The sequence below is a fragment of the Cetorhinus maximus genome, chromosome 6, assembly GCF_964194155.1.
Source record: "Cetorhinus maximus chromosome 6, sCetMax3.hap1.1, whole genome shotgun sequence".
Taxonomy (NCBI): domain Eukaryota; kingdom Metazoa; phylum Chordata; class Chondrichthyes; order Lamniformes; family Cetorhinidae; genus Cetorhinus; species Cetorhinus maximus.
The window spans coordinates 442,412-460,126 of NC_135884.1; the positions used below are offsets into that span (position 1 = coordinate 442,412).

The following is a 17,715-nucleotide window of genomic DNA, read 5'->3' on the forward strand; positions in this document are numbered from 1 at the left end:
TTTTCTGGCCAGCACAGGTATGATGGGCTGAATGGCTGTTATGGCAGGTGGATGGTAAATGCCAAGCTGCTCAAATCCCAAAGGGAAACATGAAACAATTGCCACAACTGATTTGCAAGTTGTGTAAATTTAGATGTGTGTCTTGAATTCAGTAGTAATAAGACCACCGAGTCTTATAGGTTTCTTACAAAACTAAATTAAATCTTTATTAATAAAAGAAGTTATTTTAAGTACACACATACATCTACAAATTCCTAAGATAACTTCTAAATCCCCTTGTTAACCTAACTCCCAGTTACATTTTCGTTAATGCAGCAGTAAGACAGACAGATTTTAAAAGACCTAGACAAAGGAACACAGTACCTCGAACAATCCAATCCAATTCAAAGTGAGTTTTCTTAATTTCAGTTCGTTGTAGACAGCAGCTTGAGGCTTAGATGAGTCAAGTGAACCTTCTCTGAACTGCTAACACAATTATATCTTTTTTGCCCCATTGAAATTGGCTTTCCCCCAGTTCATTATTCTTACCCTGGATTTCTCCTTGTCCTTTTCCATAGCTAACCAAACCCTTATGATACAATGAGCACTGTCTCCCAAATGTTCCCCTACTGACCCTCGATCCACTTGACCCACCTCATTCCCAAGAACCAGGTCTAGTAGTGCCTCATTTCTCAATGGACTGGAAACATACTGCTGAAGAAAACTTTCCTGAACACATCTAGGAACTCTTGCCCCTCTCTGCCCCAGTCTACATTCAGATAATCAAAATCTCCCATTATAACTACTCTATAATTCTTGCACTTCTCTGAAATTTCCTTGAAAATTTGTTCCTCTGCATTTTTCCCACTGTTGAGTGGTTTATAGACGACACCGAGCAATGCAATTGCACCGTTTCTATTTCTCCTTAGTCTTGTGTAGAGGGAGCTTTACTCTGTATCTAACCCTGTGCTGTACCTGTCCTGGGAGTGTTTGATGGGGGACAGTGTAGAGGGAGCTTTACTCTGTATCTAACCCTGTGCTGTAGCTGCCCTGGGAATGTTTGACAGGGACAGTGTTGAGGGAGCTTTACTCTGTATCTAACCCCGTGCTGTACCTGTCCTGGGAGTGTTTGATGGGGACAGTGTAGAGGGAGCTTTACTCTGTATCTAACCCTGTGCTGTACCTGTCCTGGGAATGTTTGACAGGGACAATGTTGAGGGAGCCCTACTCCAAGTTTGCTGATGACATGAAACTTGATGGGACTGAGAGTGATGAGGAGGAAGTGAGGCTTCAAGGTGATTTAGACAGGCTGAGTGAGTGGGCAAATACATGGCAGATGCAGTATAACATGGATAAGTGTGAAGTTATCCACTTCAATGGAAAAAACAGAATGACTGAGCATTATTTAAATGTGATAGATTGGGAAGTGTTGATGTACAACAAGTGTCAGACGATGACCATCTCCAACAAGAGAGATTCTTACCATTACCCCTTGATGATCAATGGCTTTACCATCACTGAATCCCCCACTATCAACATCCTGGGGGTTACCATTGACCAGAAACTGAACTGCACTAGCCATATAAATACTGTGGCTACAAGAGCAGGTCAGAGGCTAGGAATCCTGTGGCGAGTAACTCACCACCTGCTTCCTCAAAGCCTGTCCACCATCTACAAGGCACAAGTCAGGACTGTGGTAGAATACTTCTCACTTGCCTGGATGAGTGCAGCTCCCACAACACTCAAGAAGCTTGACACCATCCAGGACAAAGCAGCCCGCTTGATTGGCACCACATCCACAAACATTCACTCCCTCCACCACTGACACACAGTAGCAGCAGTGTGTACCATCTACAAGATGTGCTGCAGGAATTCACCAAGGCTCCTTTGACAGCACCTTCCAAAACCACGACCACTACAACCTAGATAGATGGGAACACCATCACCTGGAAGCTCCCCTCCAAGCCACTCGCCATCCTGACTTGGAAATATATTGTCGTTCCTTCACTGTCGCTCGGTCAAAATCCTGGAACTCCCTTCTTAACAACACTGTGGGTGTGCCTACACCACAGGGACACAGCAGTTCAAGAAGGCAGCTCACCACCACTTTCTCGAGGGCAGCTAGGGATGGGCAATAAATGCTGGCCCAGCCAGCGAAGCCCACATCCTGTGAGTGAATTTTTTTAAAAACTTGCCATAGAGGGAGTGCAGCGAAGGTTCACCAGACTGATTCCTGGGATGGCACGATTGTCGTATGAGGAGAGACTGGGCCGACCAGGTCTGTATTCACTGGAGTTTAGAAGAATAAAAGGGATCTGATTGAAATGTATAAAATTCTGACAGGGATGGACAGACTGAATGCAGGGATGATGTTTCCTCTGGTTGGGGGAGTCTAGAACAAGGGGTCACAGTCTCAGGATACAGGGTAGACCATTTAGGTCTGAGATGAGGAGAAACTTCTTCACTCAGAGGGTGGCGAACCTGTGGAATTATCTACCACAGAAGCTTTTGGAGGCCAAGTCACTGAATATATTTGAGGAGGAAATAGATGGATTTCTAGATGCTAAAGGCATCATGGGGTATGGGGAGAGCCGGAGTACGGTGTTGAGATAGAGGATCAGCTATGATCATATTGAATGGCGGAAAAGGCTCGAAGGGGCAAGTGACCTACTCCTGTGACCTACTCCTGCTCCTATTTTCTATGTTTCTTTATCTCACCCTGTGCTGTACCTAACTCTGTGTTGGCAATGATGACGCAGTTTTCGGAATGTGTGCAATTTGCAACACTGCATTTCTTTGCTGATTGCTAGATGGGTGATTATTTTCAGCAGTCCCAGATGATTGGTGATGAATAGATTGCTGAAAGAAAGGGCTGAGAGTGGAGATGAGGAACCAATCGTCTTACTGACAGTTGGCCACACCACCTGGCCCAGGGCCATGTTGCAATGGTAATAACTGCCTTTGGATCAGAATAACATGTTGTAAAACCTGAATGACTGGCCTCAGTCCTGGCCTGTTTTAAGCATTGAATCCCAATCTTGACTTGCAGTAAATGATTACATTCTCACTGTACTGGGTTGAGCTGATTGATGGGTGAGGAGAGTGTTGGCAATGGGTTGGCTGCATTGGCAGGATTCGATGAGACCGAGGATTTGGGGAAAAGGCGATGCCCTAGTAGGAGGGGTTACTGGGATTGTGGGCAATGTTCTCAAAGTGGCACAGCTGGATAGCAATCGGGAATGTGCTGCTCAGTGAACAAACAGGTCGAGCTCAAGTACGTTCCCCTTAAGATGCACACATGCTTGTGTATGCGACCATCTTAAAGGGACTGCACAGTGTGATTTGCTGGCCGCGCAGTGCATTCAGAAGTTAGAGGGAACATTGTGTGTGGGAGCAAGTTCCCGTGTAACCCTGATTCAGGAGGAGTAGAGATGATTACGTTCTGGGCCCTGATCTCCAATTGTTAACAGGATTTTGTTAGTGAAACCTGTGACAGTTGCTGACCGACTGTCCCTTGTGCTAGTCATGCTAGCGGATAAGTTGCCAAAGCATCCAACAACATAGGAACAGGAGGAGGCCATTCAGTCCTCTGACTGTTTGGTCTTTACTCCTTATCCAACCATGATCGTATTGAATGGTGGAGCAGGCTGAAGGGTGGTATGGTCTACTCTGCTCCTATTTCTCATGTTCTTAACCCTTGATATCTTTATCCTACAAAAAACTATTGATCTGTCTTGAAATTCACAATTAACCCTCAGCCTCAACAACTTTTTGGGGGAGAGTGTTCTACATTCCCATGCCCCTTTGTGTGAAAAAGTGCTTCCTGACATTCCCCCGAGCAGCTGACTCTAATTTTGACCCCTTGTCCTGGGTTCTCCCATGAGAGGAAATAGTTTCTCTCTCTCTCTCTCTGCCCTCACAAAACCCTTAACCAGTCAATAATTTATTGGTTGTCACACTGGTTTGTTAGTTTTTTTATTCATTCATGGGATGTGGGCTTCGCTGGCTGGGCCAGCATTTATTGCCCATCCCTAATTGCCCTTGAGAAGGTGGTGGTGAGCTGCCTTCTTGAACCGCTGCAGTCCCTGTGGTATAGGTACACCCACAGTGCTGTTAGGGAGGGAGTTCCAGGATTTTAACCCAGCAACAGTGAAGGAACGGCGATATATTTCCAAGTCAGGATGGTGAGTGACTTGTGGGGGAGCTTCCAGGTTGTGATGTTCCCATCTATCTGCTGCCCTTGTCCTTCTAAATATTAGCGGTCGTGGGTTTGGAAGGTGGTGTCGAAGGAGCCTTGGTGAGTTCCTGCAGTGCATCTTGTAGATGGCTCACACACTGCTGCTACTGTGCGTCGGTGGTGGAGGGAGTGAATATTTTGTGGAAGGAGTTGCCGATCGAGCGGGGCTGGTTAGGGTTGAGGAAGGAGTTGCCGATCAAGCGGGGCTGGTTAGGGTTGAGGAAGAAGTTGCCGATCGAGCGGGGCTGGTTAGGGTTGAGGAAGGAGTTGCCGATCGAGCGGGGCTGGTTAGAGTTGAGGAAGGAGTTGCCGATCAAGCGGGGCTGGTTAGAGTTGAGGAAGGAGTTGCCGATCAAGCGGGGCTGGTTAGGGTTGAGGAAGGAGTTGCCGATCGAGCGGGGCTGGTTAGGGTTGAGGAAGAAGTTGTCGATCGAGCGGGGCTGGTTAGGGTTGAGGAAGGAGTTGCCGATCGAGCGGGGCTGGTTAGGGTTGAGGAAGGAGTTGCCGATCGAGCGGGGCTGGTTAGGGTTGAGGAAAGAGTTGCCGATCGAGCGGGGCTGGTTAGGGTTGAGGAAGGAGTTGCCAGTCAAGCGGGGCTGGTTAGGGTTGAGGAAGGAGTTGCCGATCGAGCGGGGCTGGTTAGAGTTGGAGGAGTACCGATCGAGCGGGGCTGATTAGGGTTGAGGAAGAAGTTGCCGATCGAGCGGGGCTGGTTAGGGTTGAGGAAGGAGTTGCCGATCAAGCGGGGCTGGTTAGGGTTGAGGAAGGAGTTGCCGATCGAGCGGGGCTGGTTAGAATTGGAGGAGTGCCGATCGAGCGGGGCTGATTAGGGTTGAGGAAGAAGTTGCCAATCGAGCGGGGCTGGTTAGGGTTGAGGAAGGAGTTGCCGATCGAGCAGGGCTGGTTAGGGTTGAGGAAGAAGTTGCTGATCGAGCGGGGCTGGTTAGGGTTGAGGAAGGAGTTGCCGATCGAGCGGGGCTGGTTAGGGTTGAGGAAGGAGTTGCCGATCGAGCAGGGCTGGTTAGGGTTGAGGAAGGAGTTGCCGATCGAGCGGGGCTGGTTAGGGTTGAGGAAGGAGTTGCCGATCGAGCAGGGTTGGTTAGGGTTGAGGAAGGAGTTGCCGATTGAGCGGGGCTGGTTAGGGTTGAGGAAGGACTGGTTTGGTGTGAGATTGGAGTGCCACAGACTCATTCTTTCCCCACTCCTGGTTCAACTCTCTCAATAACCCCGGGCAGGTTTAATGACATGAGTGAACCAGTTGGATTTTGTGACAATTCGACAATAACCCCGGGCAGGTTTAATGACATGAGTGAACCAGTTGGATTTTGTGACAATTCGACAATAACCCCGGGCAGGTTTAATGACATGATTGAATCAGTTGGATTTTGTGACAATTCGACAGCTTCATGGCCTGTTTATTTCTAAATTTATTTTTAACCTGAATAAAAGCTCTGAAATCTTTGTGATGAGATTAGAGCTCTTGTTCTCTGGATTATCAATTCCATAAGGCAATCTTTACACAACTGACCCTGACTCCAAGACTGTGCCCCACTCAGCAGTGTCCGGGGGACAGTGTTCCTGATGCTGCTGCTCTTTGTGCCCACAGATTGTCACCAGTCTGTGAGGGAGGAGGATGGTGCGGTGACTTTGAATCGGCGTCGTGGGGCAATCAAGCAGGCAAAAATCCACTACATCAAGAACCATGAGTTCACTGCAACCTTCTTTCGGCAACCCACCTTCTGCTCTGTGTGCCGGGATTTTGTCTGGTAAGGATCGTGGTGCAGAGCAGGTGTGACCAGAACTCTGCTTAACAGTGTGTGTGGTCAATGGAAAATCAGCAGATCCTATTGGCTGGGGTGGGGGGAAGTTAGGGGCATGGGAATCCTGACTGGGGCAGGGGTGTGGATGGGGGCGGTTGAGAAAGGGGACTGGAGCGAGTAGACAGAAGCAGGAGAGTTGGCCTCATTGGGGGATGGAATAGGCCAGGGGTCATAGCTGCTGGGGGCACAGACCTGACCTTTGGCGCTCACTGTGCCATTGGTTCCGTTCCCTCTGGGTGCAATGTGTCCATATTTTTATGCATTCCAGATTCCGTTTCCAGACCTGAGACATGGAGTTCAGGGTGAATGCTTCAATCGCTGTTTTTGGATTCTCCTCTTGACTTGCTCTGTCTGCACAGCACTGCATAGCCATTGGGATATCAGCCCACCCCTATCCTGCCTCACTTGCTCTAGGACTCTCCTGCCAGCAGGGCTCTTTCCCCCAACCCTGCTCCCTCCCCACCCCTATGGCTCTTTCTCCAGCACCCCCCCACCACCACCAACCACCCCCCACAGCTGGTGTTGTTCTTCCCTCTGCTCTGGGTTAGCCCATCCCACCTGAGGATAGTGGTCTGTACAGGGCTGCCTCAGGGCAGTGCCTTCAAATTTGGCGTGGGGGGTATGGTGGCAGGGAAAATTGTTGGGGTGCGTGTGCGAGTGTGTTTACTGCAATTTGCTCAGTGTTAATTCTCCTCCACAGGGGCCTGAACAAACAGGGATACCAGTGTCGACGTGAGTATTACCCCAACATTGACTAAGACACAGTCCTTGCACCCCACACACTGTCACTTGGCTTTTAACCCTGTCTGTAATTGCCTTGCAGAGTGTAACGCTGCAATCCATAAGAAATGTATCGATAAAATCATCGGCCGCTGTACGGGCACTGCCACCAACAGCAGAGACACAGTGGTAAGAACTGCAGGAGCCCGACCTCTGCCAATGCTCTTGTGTGTGCCCCCACTCCCCCCAGCAGCCCTATGGCACACCTCGTCTCCCTCCCCCGCGCCCCTCTCCTGTAATGAAACCTAACTTTTCTACTAAGGAAATTAAAGACGTGCTATTTGCATCGGGGTGGGGAGGGGGGTGGGGGGTAGGAATTTAGACGACGTAAAGCTAATTTGTTAAAGCTCCATCGGCAGTTTGCCCGCCCCTCTTCCCAAAGGTTAAAAATCCTGCTGAACAATGCAGGAATAAGGGTTAAAGTGTACACTAAACTTATAGAGGCGATCAGTGATTGAAGTGCAGAAGGACACCGTCGCAGCTGATAGTGAGTCTACCCTTAGTGAGGGTTTCAATGAAGTCATCACTATAGATTTAAAGTTGTTGGGAAAAAGACAAAAACATTTTCATTTGTACATTTGGCAACTAGGTTTAACCAGATGACAACAATACATAGTAAAGAGAAGAAAACAAGTGTGGATAAGGTAATGGAAAGGTAAATAGGTATTGGACTGGTGTCACTGGCAGAATTCCTCACTAATAATGGGGGGGAGAGGCAGAATTTGCTAATGAAAAATTTAGGGATATGTGCAAAAACATGAATATAATAGTTATATATACGGCAGCAGGAAGCCCTTGTAGCAAAGGGGTGTCTGAAAGGAATCATGGTGATAGATGAGATGCTTCGTAAAATTCTGGCAGATCAACCAAGCTGTAAATTAACGTCTGTCCTAGCATGGGCTGTCCATGTCAAGAGACCACTGCAGATGCTCGGGCGCTATAGTCCACATCAGTTGGTTTTTGGTAGAAATCCAAAAATTCCTTCAGTTATAAGTAATCATCCTCCAGTTTGGGAGGGAACTAAGGTGAGCTCCACTTTTTCTGAGCATTTTAATGTACTGCACATGGGCATAAGGGCATTCATTAAAACCAAAGTTTCAGAAAGAATTTGGCAAGACACCATGTACAGCCATTGGAAATGACCTTCAATCAGGGAGACGTGGTATACTATAAAAGAGATGGGCTTAGAGTGGAAAGGCCTGGGAAAGGTTATTGGCAAAGATGGTCAAACAGTCATCTTACAGCATGGGAACCAGACTATTCAGGAACACTCATTGAGGTCATTTGGCATGGACTACAAACTTGCAGATTCAGAAATGATTATAGAAAGTGATGAGGAACCACGTACTTCTCATACCCCTATGTTGCACAATTGTGAGGACCAGATTGCTGCCATTGACAGGGTGTCTGAAGATGGACACTAATTCTGACGAACAAGATGAGGTAATTTGCATCAGAGGACAACTGCCAAAAGCTAACATTAGAGTTACATACTTGCCAAAAGGGGCCAATCGATGGAGGGATGCAACGATTATAGGTAGAGCAGAGAAAGCCACAGGAAAATACAAAACCTGGTTAAATGTATGAGTTAAGGAGCAGAGGGGTAGGCCCATGGATTGAAAACTTGAAGAACAAAAATGGAAAGCAAGAAAATGTAGTGAGAGTTCAGACAGTGGGTCTGGGAATGAACATGCCCCTAGGAAGAAATCGCAAACTGTTGAAAGAGAATCTGTTAATAGGAGGGAGCGAGCAGTAGCAGTCCAGGACAAGATAGAAGGCAGGATAGAGGACAAAGTTTAACGAGGTCAGGCAATATGGCACAGACCAGGAATGCTACAAGGAGCAGAAGCCCATGTGATCAAGAATTTTTAGTGGCTGTGAAACAAATTAAAAGACAAGTTAATAAAAGATGCCAAACAGCAAGAATGACACAGCTGGAGAAAATTTAGGGTGTACACGGAGGTGCCGGATAGGGGACAGCCTGCCCTATCACATAGATGGATTTGCTTGGAAAAGGTGCTCCCTGGTGGGACTTAAAAGGTGAAGGCCAGACTAATGGCATGAGGTTTTGAAGAAAATTGGGTAACCGAGATATAAGAACAGATTCACCTATGGCAGGAAAGGTAATTTTGAAGATGGTCTTGGCTCTGTGAGCAAAAGATTCTTGGGAATGCAAATCATTGGATATTAAAGCTGCTTTTTTTGCAGAAAGACCAGCTTCAAAGGGAAGATTTTCTTCCCCCTACAAAGGAGGCACCAAACACAGGAGGGACATTCTGGGAGTTAGATACATGCGTATATGGTTTTAAAGTCGCTTCCAGAGTTTGGTATTTCTCAGTGAGGCCCATTTTACTAAAATTGGGCTGTCTCCAGTTGAAAGCAGACTCTGCAATGTTTTATTGGCACCATGGTGGGAAGCTTTCAAACATCTTCATGATGCATGTAGACAACTTTTTGTGAGATGGGAGTAGCAAATCTGAAAAGATTGTCATTAATGGGCTTAGAACGGAGTTCATTGGAAGTTAGACTTCTGGGGCTTTGAAATACATGGATCGAATGTCGCTTTGCGTCAGCAATCCTGTTTAGAGAACGTTAATCCCATCGCAGTTAGTCATGGTAGGGCCTCACACAAAGATACAGCAGCTTCCAAAACTGAAGTGGAGGAACTGAGAAGTCTAACTGGGCAACTGAATTGGATGGGAATACAAGGCCAGATAGCAGTTTTGATTTTTGATGTTTTAGAATTAAGTAATATAGTGAACAATCTTAAGATTGAAGATGTTATTTGGGAAAACAAAACATTGGAAAGATTAAAAATGTAGCACTCTATCTTGAAATTCCCATCTTTGGCTGATGCTAGGAATATGAAACTAATTATTTTTACTGACGTCTCTTATGCAAACCTCTGTGATGGGTTTTCAAATGCTGGAGGATTTATAATATTTCTCATGGGGGAAAAGAGGTAAATGTTGCCCTTTGGCATGAGGAGCTAAAAAGATACAGAGAGTATTGAAGAGTACTTTGGCTGCAGAAATTCTTGCCCTTCTTGAGGCAGTAGACGTGGCATTCTTTGTATCGAAGATACTAGAAGGGATCCTATATAAAAGATGATTCAGGAACAATACCTATTGAATGTAACATAGACAATTGGTCACTTTGGGATAATGTGCAATCTACATAGTATATTAATGAGAAAAGATATTGTGAGTTTAAAATAAATATTAGAGAACAAGGAAATCTCCAAGCTCAAATGGGTTGATACCATCAATTGTCTGATTGTTTCATAAAAAGAGGTTCCAACTCTAAGAAATTGTTGGAGATTCTCAGAGAGATGTCTATTGATATGAGGAGCTATGAAAGAATCTTTTTTAGGACATTTTTATACATGTCATCTTTGTTTATTTCAAGAAGGGGAATAGGGAAGGTAGATTGTATTGAATATAAACTTTGATTGTATGATATAATTTTTTTTGATGATTGTATTATATAGAATGAAAAAGGATCATTTTTACTTTGTTCCTCTTAAGGATTACTTTGGAACGTGTTAGGATAGGGAATAGTTAATAGTCAACAGGTGATTAAGTTAGTAGTTAGAGGTTAATTGCTTAAGTACATCGCTGGGTGCATATAAAGGGGAAATGGTGCCTCTTCCGTAGCTTTGTTCAGGGCCGGGTGTCTCTGGACACGGAGCATGTGATGTCCGCTGGCGTGCTTGAGGCCTTCTGTGACCAGTGGGCACCATGGGGCCTGGGGTGTGTCATTGACCCCCACAACAATGTTTTGATTTAATTTTGATAAGTTCCCTTTAAGATTTTAGTCCTTTGTTACAGTGCCCCTGTAAGGGGCTATCCCCTTCATTTGTTTTGTTAATTTAGATTTGCTGATTTGTTCATTTTGTTTTTACTCGAGTTTTAAGGTGATGAACTGTGGCGTTTTATGTGAGTCGGAATAAAGCCCTTTCTGGAAGAAGTTAAGGCTGTGTTCCTTTCTTTCTTACCGACTTGCAATTGGAATTTTACATGTGCCCCTCTCTTTTGGGGCCCCCCTGTGCCCCTCCCCCAATTCTCCCCTCCAGCCGGTACATTACTGATTACTGTGGAGGCCAGTTGGCCAGAGTTTGGCTCTGTGTGTCTTTACAATGTCCGTGTCTTGTTCTGTGATATTCGGCTTTGCAGAATAAAGACCCTGTACCACTGTCATCGTATGATGTAAATCGTTTTACTTGTTCATGTGATGTGGTGTTACTTGGCAAAGCAAGCATTTATTAGTTCTCTAATTGCCCCTGGGAGCTGATGATGAGTGACCTTTTTCAGAACTTAGTGACTTTTTGGGTCATTTCAAGAGAATCGTTAGGAGTCAACACATTGTGTGTGTCTGGAGTCACATGTAGGCCAGACCAGCTAAGGACAGCAGATTTCCTTCCTTAAAGGGTATTAAAGAACCAGATGGGGTTTTAACGACAGCCCAGTAATTTATTGATCACCTTATGCTGTTCCTATGTTGATACACTGTGCCCTTATGTTGCTTTACAATGTCTCTATGGTTGTACAATATCAGCAATCTGATGATGGTTGCTGTCACGATAACACTTTGTTCTCCAGTTCCAGAAGGAGCGTTTCAACATTGATGTTCCACACAGGTTTAGAGTGAACAACTACATGAGCCCAACGTTTTGTGATCACTGTGGGAGCTTGTTGTGGGGGCTGGTCAAACAAGGACTCAAATGTGACGGTGCGGCTTTCACCTGCTTCCAAAATACAGCAGATTTCTCTGTATCACACTCTGCTTCACTCAGTAAACATGTTTCTCTTCCTGCTACAGAATGTATGATGAATGTACACCACAAATGTCAGTCCAAAGTGGCCAATCTCTGTGGAATCAACCAGAAACTGATGGCTGAGGCACTCAGCCAGATCAACATGGTAAGGAAACCCCTGGTTGCTAGAGATCTTGATGTCCAGCACCAGTTATCTATGAACATTGATTTCTATGGCTGCAGAGAAAATCAGATTTTACATCCATATCAGTTACAGTGACAGGAGCAGTGGGGCCATTGTGAGACACAGGTCTGGAGACAGGGATGTGTGCCAGCTGAGGTTGAGGGGTTCACCCTCTGTCTCTCTCATGCTCTCACTGTTACTAACTGTCTCTTCTGTTTGTATGTTAGTCGGAATTACTCATCCCAGAGAGGTGCCTGTGACAACTCTTTGAGAGAGTTATCCAATAATCCCACACTTTGTCCCCCCCACTCTTTTCCCATAGTCCTATGTATTCCAATTTAATTTGCTGCATAATCATAGAATCTTAGGATCACAGCATAGTTACAGCACAAAAGGAGACAATCCAGTCTGCCGTTTCCATGCTGGCTCTCTGAAGGAGCAATTAATGCCATTCCCCTGTCTTCTCCCCTGCATATTCTTCCTTTTCAGATAATAACCCAATTCCCTCTTGTATACCTCGATTGAACCTGCCTCTCTCAGGCAGCGCATTCCAGATCCTAACCACTCACTGTGTGAAAGTTTTTCCTCATGTTGCCAATGCTTCTTTTGCCAATTACTTTAAACCTGTGCCCCCTGGCTCTCTATCCTTCCACCAATGGGAACACTGCCCAGAACCTTCATGGTTTTGAATACTGCTATCAAACCTCCTCTCAAGCTTCTCTTCTTCAAGGAAAACAGTCCCAGCTTCTCCAATTTATCTAAATTTAACACAACTTCCTTGCTTTTATACTCTATTCTCCTATTGATAAAGTCCAGATACTGTGTGGTTTATTAACCGCACTCTCAGCCTGTCCTGCCACTTTCAATGATTTATGCAAATATAAACCCAGGTCCCTCTGCTCCTGCACCCCCTTTAAACTTTTACCCTTTATTTTATATTGTCTTCCTGTGTTCTTCCTACAAAATGAATCACTTCACACTTCTCTGCATTAAGTTTTATCTGCCACTTCTCTGCCCATTCTGACTATGTCCTTTTGAAGCCCTACACTATCCTCACAGTTTGCAATGCCTGCAAGCTTTGTATCATCTGCAAATTTTGAAATTGTACTCTGTCTACTAAAGTCTAGGTCGTGAATCTATTTCAGGAAGAGCAGGGGTCAAGGCACCAATCCGAGGAACTCCACTATAAACTTTCCTCTAGTCTGAAAAACATCCATTAACCATTACTATCTGTTTCCTGTCACTAAACCAATTTTATATCCATGTCCCTTTAATTCCATGAGCTCTAACTTTGCTCACAAGTCTGTTGTGTGGCACTTTATCAAATGCCTTTTGGAAGTCCATATACACCACATCAACAACATAACCCTCTTTGTTACCTTGTCAAAAAACTCAAGCAAGTTAGTTAAACATGATTTGCCCTTAACAAATCTGTGCTGGCTTTCCTTAATTAACCTACATTTGTCCATGTGACTATTAATCCTGTCCTAAATTATTGTTTCTAGAAGTTTCCCCACCACCAAAGTTAAACTGACTGGCCTGTAGTTGCTGGCCTGTCCTTACACCCTTTTTTGAACAAGGATGTAACATTTGCAATTCTCCAGCCCTCTGGCACCACCCCTGAGTCTAAGGCAGACTGAAACATTATGGCCAGTGCCTCCTAAATTTTCTCTCTCACTTCCCAAAAATATTCTCCTCCTCTCCTCTCTGGCTCTTCTGCCAATTACCTGAACCTCCTGCCACTGGAAACAGTTTCTCCTTATTTACTGTAGTAAACCCCGCTATTAAATCTCCCTTTCACGATCAGCTTCTCTAGTTGCTTCACTGTTTTAGTTGAGAATAATGCTGTTCAGAGTTTTAAAATGATCTTCGTGTTTCTCTCAGAAATCATCTACTCGGAAGTCCGATAGCAGTCTGCCTGACAATTCAAACATAGGAATTTATCAGCCTTACAACAACACTAGTGGATCTGGAATTCAAAACTTGGACAGCACAGGTACTTGCGCAGATACCCTCCCCTCTGATGAAAACTTGAGAGTCAGTTGGGAGCTGGTAATGTGATTTTGTGTTGCCTACAGGCAGATTTTGTTGGTAAAAATGAAAAAAGTTAACTGTGCTGACTCCTGTTGGTGCTCTGAAGAACTGCAGCAGCTATGTGTCCACTCGGTATCATGTAAAAGTCCAATGTTATGATAGGACTGTTACTCAGTAGACAAGGTAGGGTTGGATTCACCCTCAGACAGTGGTCGGGGGTAGAGTCGGTAGTTTTGGACTTCCTAATATCAGATAAGCAGTTTGACAACATTGTGGCAGTGGCAGGTTCGAGAGGGGTGGTGGGAAGGCTGAGATGAAAGCTGACCCCATGTGTGTAGATGTCCCCACGAGGCATCATGAGGAGGAGGAGAAGAGATCTTTAGAGGACTCTGGAGATAGGGATGAGAAGGGACACTCTGAGGATGATTGGGAAGGGGAGAGGGCTGGAGGAAAATGGCATTGGTCAACCATGTTAAAGACAAGATGTGGTCACAGCCCCAGAACCTTGGAGCTGATTAATTGGTTTGAGAGGGTAAAACCTGAGATGGGCATGGATTTGGGAGGTGAGAACACGCACATGAAGTTGGAGATGGGGTGATGGTAGGCAAGGGCTAAGGGAGCAAGGGTGTTTTTTTGAGGAGGGGGGTGATTTACATAGAAATCACAATGCAGAAACAGGCCATTCAACCCAACCAATGGATGTTACTGTTTGACCTCCACAAGATATCGGGAGCAGGGCAGGATTTTTTTTCATTATTATTTCTTGGGATGTGGGTGATACTGGCAAGGCCAGCATTTGTTGTCCATCCCTAATTGCCCTTGAACAGAATGGCTTGCTGAGCCATTTCAGAGGACAGGGCAGTTAAGAGTCTACCACATTGCTGTGGGTCTGGAGCACATGTTGGCAGCAGATTTCTTTCCCTAACCAGATGGGTTTTTAAGACAATTGATGATAGTTTCATGGTCACCATTGCTGAGACTAGCTTCCAATTCCAGATTTTTTATTCATTGATTAAATTTATGAATTGAATTTAAATTCCACCAGCTCCTCTGGTGAGACCAGACCTCTCGATCTCTAGTCCAGTGACATTATCACTATACCAGCATCTCCCCTGTTAGTGGTTTATGAGAATGGGGTCAAGGGAGGGGGAGTTGGTTCGCATGGATGAGACAAATAAATTGGGGGAGAAAAGGCTCCATATCAGAAGATGAAATTGTTAGTTAGAAACATGCTTGTCCACATGAGAACACGGGGAAGCTCATGTGTGCACCTCCACATGCACATGTGGTGTAGTGGTATTGTCACTGGACAGCTAATCCAGAGACCCAGGTTAATGCTCTGGGGACCCGGGTTTAAATCCCACCACAGCAGGTGGTGGAATTTGAATTCAATAAATATGTGGAATTAAAAGTCTGATGATGACCATGAAGCCATTGTCGATTGTTGTAAAAACCCATCTGGTTCACTAATGTCCTTTAGGGGAGGAAATCTACTGCCCTTACCTGGTCTGACCTACATGTGACTCCAGACCCAGTTGACTCTTAAAAATGCTCTCTGAACAAGGGCAATTAGGGATGGGCAATAAACGCTAGCCAGCGATGCCCACATCCCATGAGCAAATAAAAAAAAAAAAATTCTTGACATGTGCTTACCTGCTCAGTGAGTAGTGCTTCCTGGGCTCAACATACAGGAACTGAGGTAGATCTTTGACTTTGCATCAAATCTGAACAGCTGCAGCCTCCTTCTACTTCTGCTTTAGTTGTGTCAGTATCACAGATTAATATTGGTATTCTGACAATATTTGCCCCCACCCCATAAACTGAGGCCCTGTCTGCCCTCTCATGGTGGACATAAAAGATCCCATTGCGTTATTTTGAAGAAGGCCAGAGAAGTTCTCCCCTAAGTCCTGACCAATATTTATCCCTCAACCTGCAAACCTAACCTGGTCATCATTATCAGTTTGCAGTTTGTTGTGTGCAAATTAGTTGCCACATTTCCTACATTACAACAGTGACTACATTTCAAAAATACTTCATTGTGAAGTGTTTTGGGACATTCTGAGGTGGTGAAAGGTGCAATAGAAATGCAGATTTTTCTTCCAGTGTGCCTGGTTGTGTCTATTTCCAGTGTTGCCAATCACGGGCAGCTAATGGGTGAATGTTTGCAGAATGCAAATCCAACTCGCCGCCTCTGCAGCCAGAAGAGCAGTTTAAAAAGGCTCAGAGAGTGGGGGAGAGACTTCATAATGAGCTCAAAAAGGAGAGGAGGAGATGATTGAGTGACAGGTGAGTAAACAATTTATATAAAGTTTAAGATATGTCAGTGCAGCTCGGCCATGTGGAATGTGCATCCTGCAGGATGTGGGAAGTCATGCAGGCACAAAGTGCCCTCGATGACTACATCTGCAGGAAGTGTCACCAGCTGCAGAAGCTTGAGCTCCCGGTTGTGGAACTTGAGCAGCGGCTGGATTTACTGTGGTGCACCCGCAAGGCTGAAGATTGTAGCGATGGGACTTTGAGAGGTGGTCACACCACATCCGAGTACTACATAGGCAGAGAGGGAATGGGTGACCACCAGAATATCTAAAGGAAACAGGTAGCTAGTGCAGGAATCCCCTGAGGCTATCTCGCTCTCTAACCGCTTTTTTCCATTTTGGATACTGATGGGTGAGATGGATCCTCAGAGGACTGTAGCAAGAGCCAAGTCTGTGGCATCATGGGTGGCTCAGCTGCACAGGAGGGGAGGAGGAAGTGTGAAAGTGCTATAGTAGTAGGGGATTCTACAGTTTGGGGAGCAGACAGGCGTTTCTGCGGCTATAGATGTGACTCCAGGATGGTATGTTGCCTGCCTGGTGCCAGGGTCAAGGATGTCACAGAGTGGCTGCAGGACATTGTTTTGGGGGAGGGTGAACAGCCAGAGGTCATGGTCCACATTGGGACCAATGACATAGGAAAAGGGGTGAGACCCTGAAAACAGATTTTAGGGAGTTAGGAAGGAAATTAAAAAGCAGGACCTCAGGAGCAGTAATCTCAGGATTACTCCCAGTGCCATGTGCTAGTGAGTATAAGAATAGGAAGATTGAGCAGTTCAACACGTGGCTGGAGAAATGGAGGAGGGAGGGTTTTAGATTTCTGTGGCACTGGGATCGGTTCTGGGGCAGGTGGGACCTGTACAAGAAGGACGGGTCACACCTTAACAGGACTGGGACTAGTGTCCATGCAAGGAGTTTGCTTGTGCTGTTGGGGAGGGTTTAAACTTGATTGGCGGGGGATAGGAACCTGGGGGAAATTCAGCGTGCAGAGGAGGAAAACTGGCAGTGGGAAGTAGTGGTGTTAACTGATAATGAGGATGTATCAGAGAGTAGTATCAAGGTAAATAGAATACTTGGAGAGTTTGATGGAACTAGAGTCGGCTATAGTAAGTTATTAGATGGGGTCAGAGTAAGGGGGAAAGTTAAAAAGCCTAAATCAGGATTATTGTGCATGTGTGTGAATACACGGAGTGTGGTTAATAAGATTGGTGAACTGCAGGCACAGGTTGACAAATGGAGTTATGTTTTTTTTGCTATAACAGAGACCTGGCTCAAAGAAGGGCAGGACTAGGCGTTAAATATTCCTGGGTATTAGGTATTTAGGAGAGACAGGAAAGGAAGAAAAGTGGGAAGAGTGGCAATGTTGATTAAGGGTGATATTACAGTTCTGGAGAGAGAGGATGTTCCAGAGAGGTCAAGGACAGAATCTCTCTAGCTATAGGTAAGGAATGAAGAAGGTGCAATAACATTGATTAGTGTAGTATATAGACCACCAACTAACAGAAGGGATGTAGAGAAACAAATTTGCAAAGAAATTACAGAGATGCAAGAATTATAGAACAATTATAATGGGGGACTTAAATTATCCAAATATAGACTGGGATGGGAATAGC

General features: G+C 45.4%; 1 protein-coding gene across 3 annotated transcripts in view; it reads left to right on the plus strand.

The window, feature by feature from the left end:
* LOC144681465 (protein kinase C delta type-like) overlaps positions 1-17,715 on the plus strand; it is a 55,626-nt gene that overhangs the window by 24,002 nt on the left and 13,909 nt on the right. For all 3 annotated transcript variants that reach the window (XM_078543057.1, XM_078543059.1, XM_078543058.1), the window contains exons 5-10: positions 5,823-5,982; positions 6,737-6,768; positions 6,860-6,945; positions 11,418-11,547; positions 11,638-11,738; positions 13,641-13,752. In XM_078543057.1, the coding sequence (XP_078399183.1) occupies positions 5,823-5,982; positions 6,737-6,768; positions 6,860-6,945; positions 11,418-11,547; positions 11,638-11,738; positions 13,641-13,752 (621 nt within the window). The remainder of the gene's footprint in view (positions 1-5,822; positions 5,983-6,736; positions 6,769-6,859; positions 6,946-11,417; positions 11,548-11,637; positions 11,739-13,640; positions 13,753-17,715) is intronic.